At 41.5% G+C, this 217-nt stretch overlaps 1 protein-coding gene across 1 annotated transcript in view; it reads left to right on the top strand.

Annotated features, from left to right (window-relative positions):
• LOC119588390 overlaps nucleotides 1–217 on the top strand; it is a gene marked incomplete in the record, with an annotated part of 8753 nt that overhangs the window by 8017 nt on the left and 519 nt on the right. Inside the window, 1 exon segment of the mRNA XM_037937071.1 lies at nucleotides 36–160. Coding sequence (XP_037792999.1) covers nucleotides 36–160 — 125 coding nt within the window.

Consider the following 217-nt stretch of genomic DNA (forward strand, 5'->3'; position numbering starts at 1 on the left):
CTTTTCTCATTTATCGCTTTTCCCCCTTCTTGTAGGAAACGTTGCTTTGACCTCATCGGGAATGGGGTCACTAGACTACCTCATTGAAGCCAGCGTGAACGTTTTCCCAAACGTTTTTAGGAACGAAATCTTGGATCAGCTCGAGACGAAACTGTGGCAGGTAAATTGAGAGATATTTTTTTTACGATTAGAGTGACACTGATTTGTAGGTTACTTA

This window comes from Penaeus monodon, chromosome 23 (assembly GCF_015228065.2).
Source record: "Penaeus monodon isolate SGIC_2016 chromosome 23, NSTDA_Pmon_1, whole genome shotgun sequence".
In the NCBI taxonomy this organism is placed as follows: Eukaryota; Metazoa; Arthropoda; class Malacostraca; order Decapoda; family Penaeidae; genus Penaeus; species Penaeus monodon.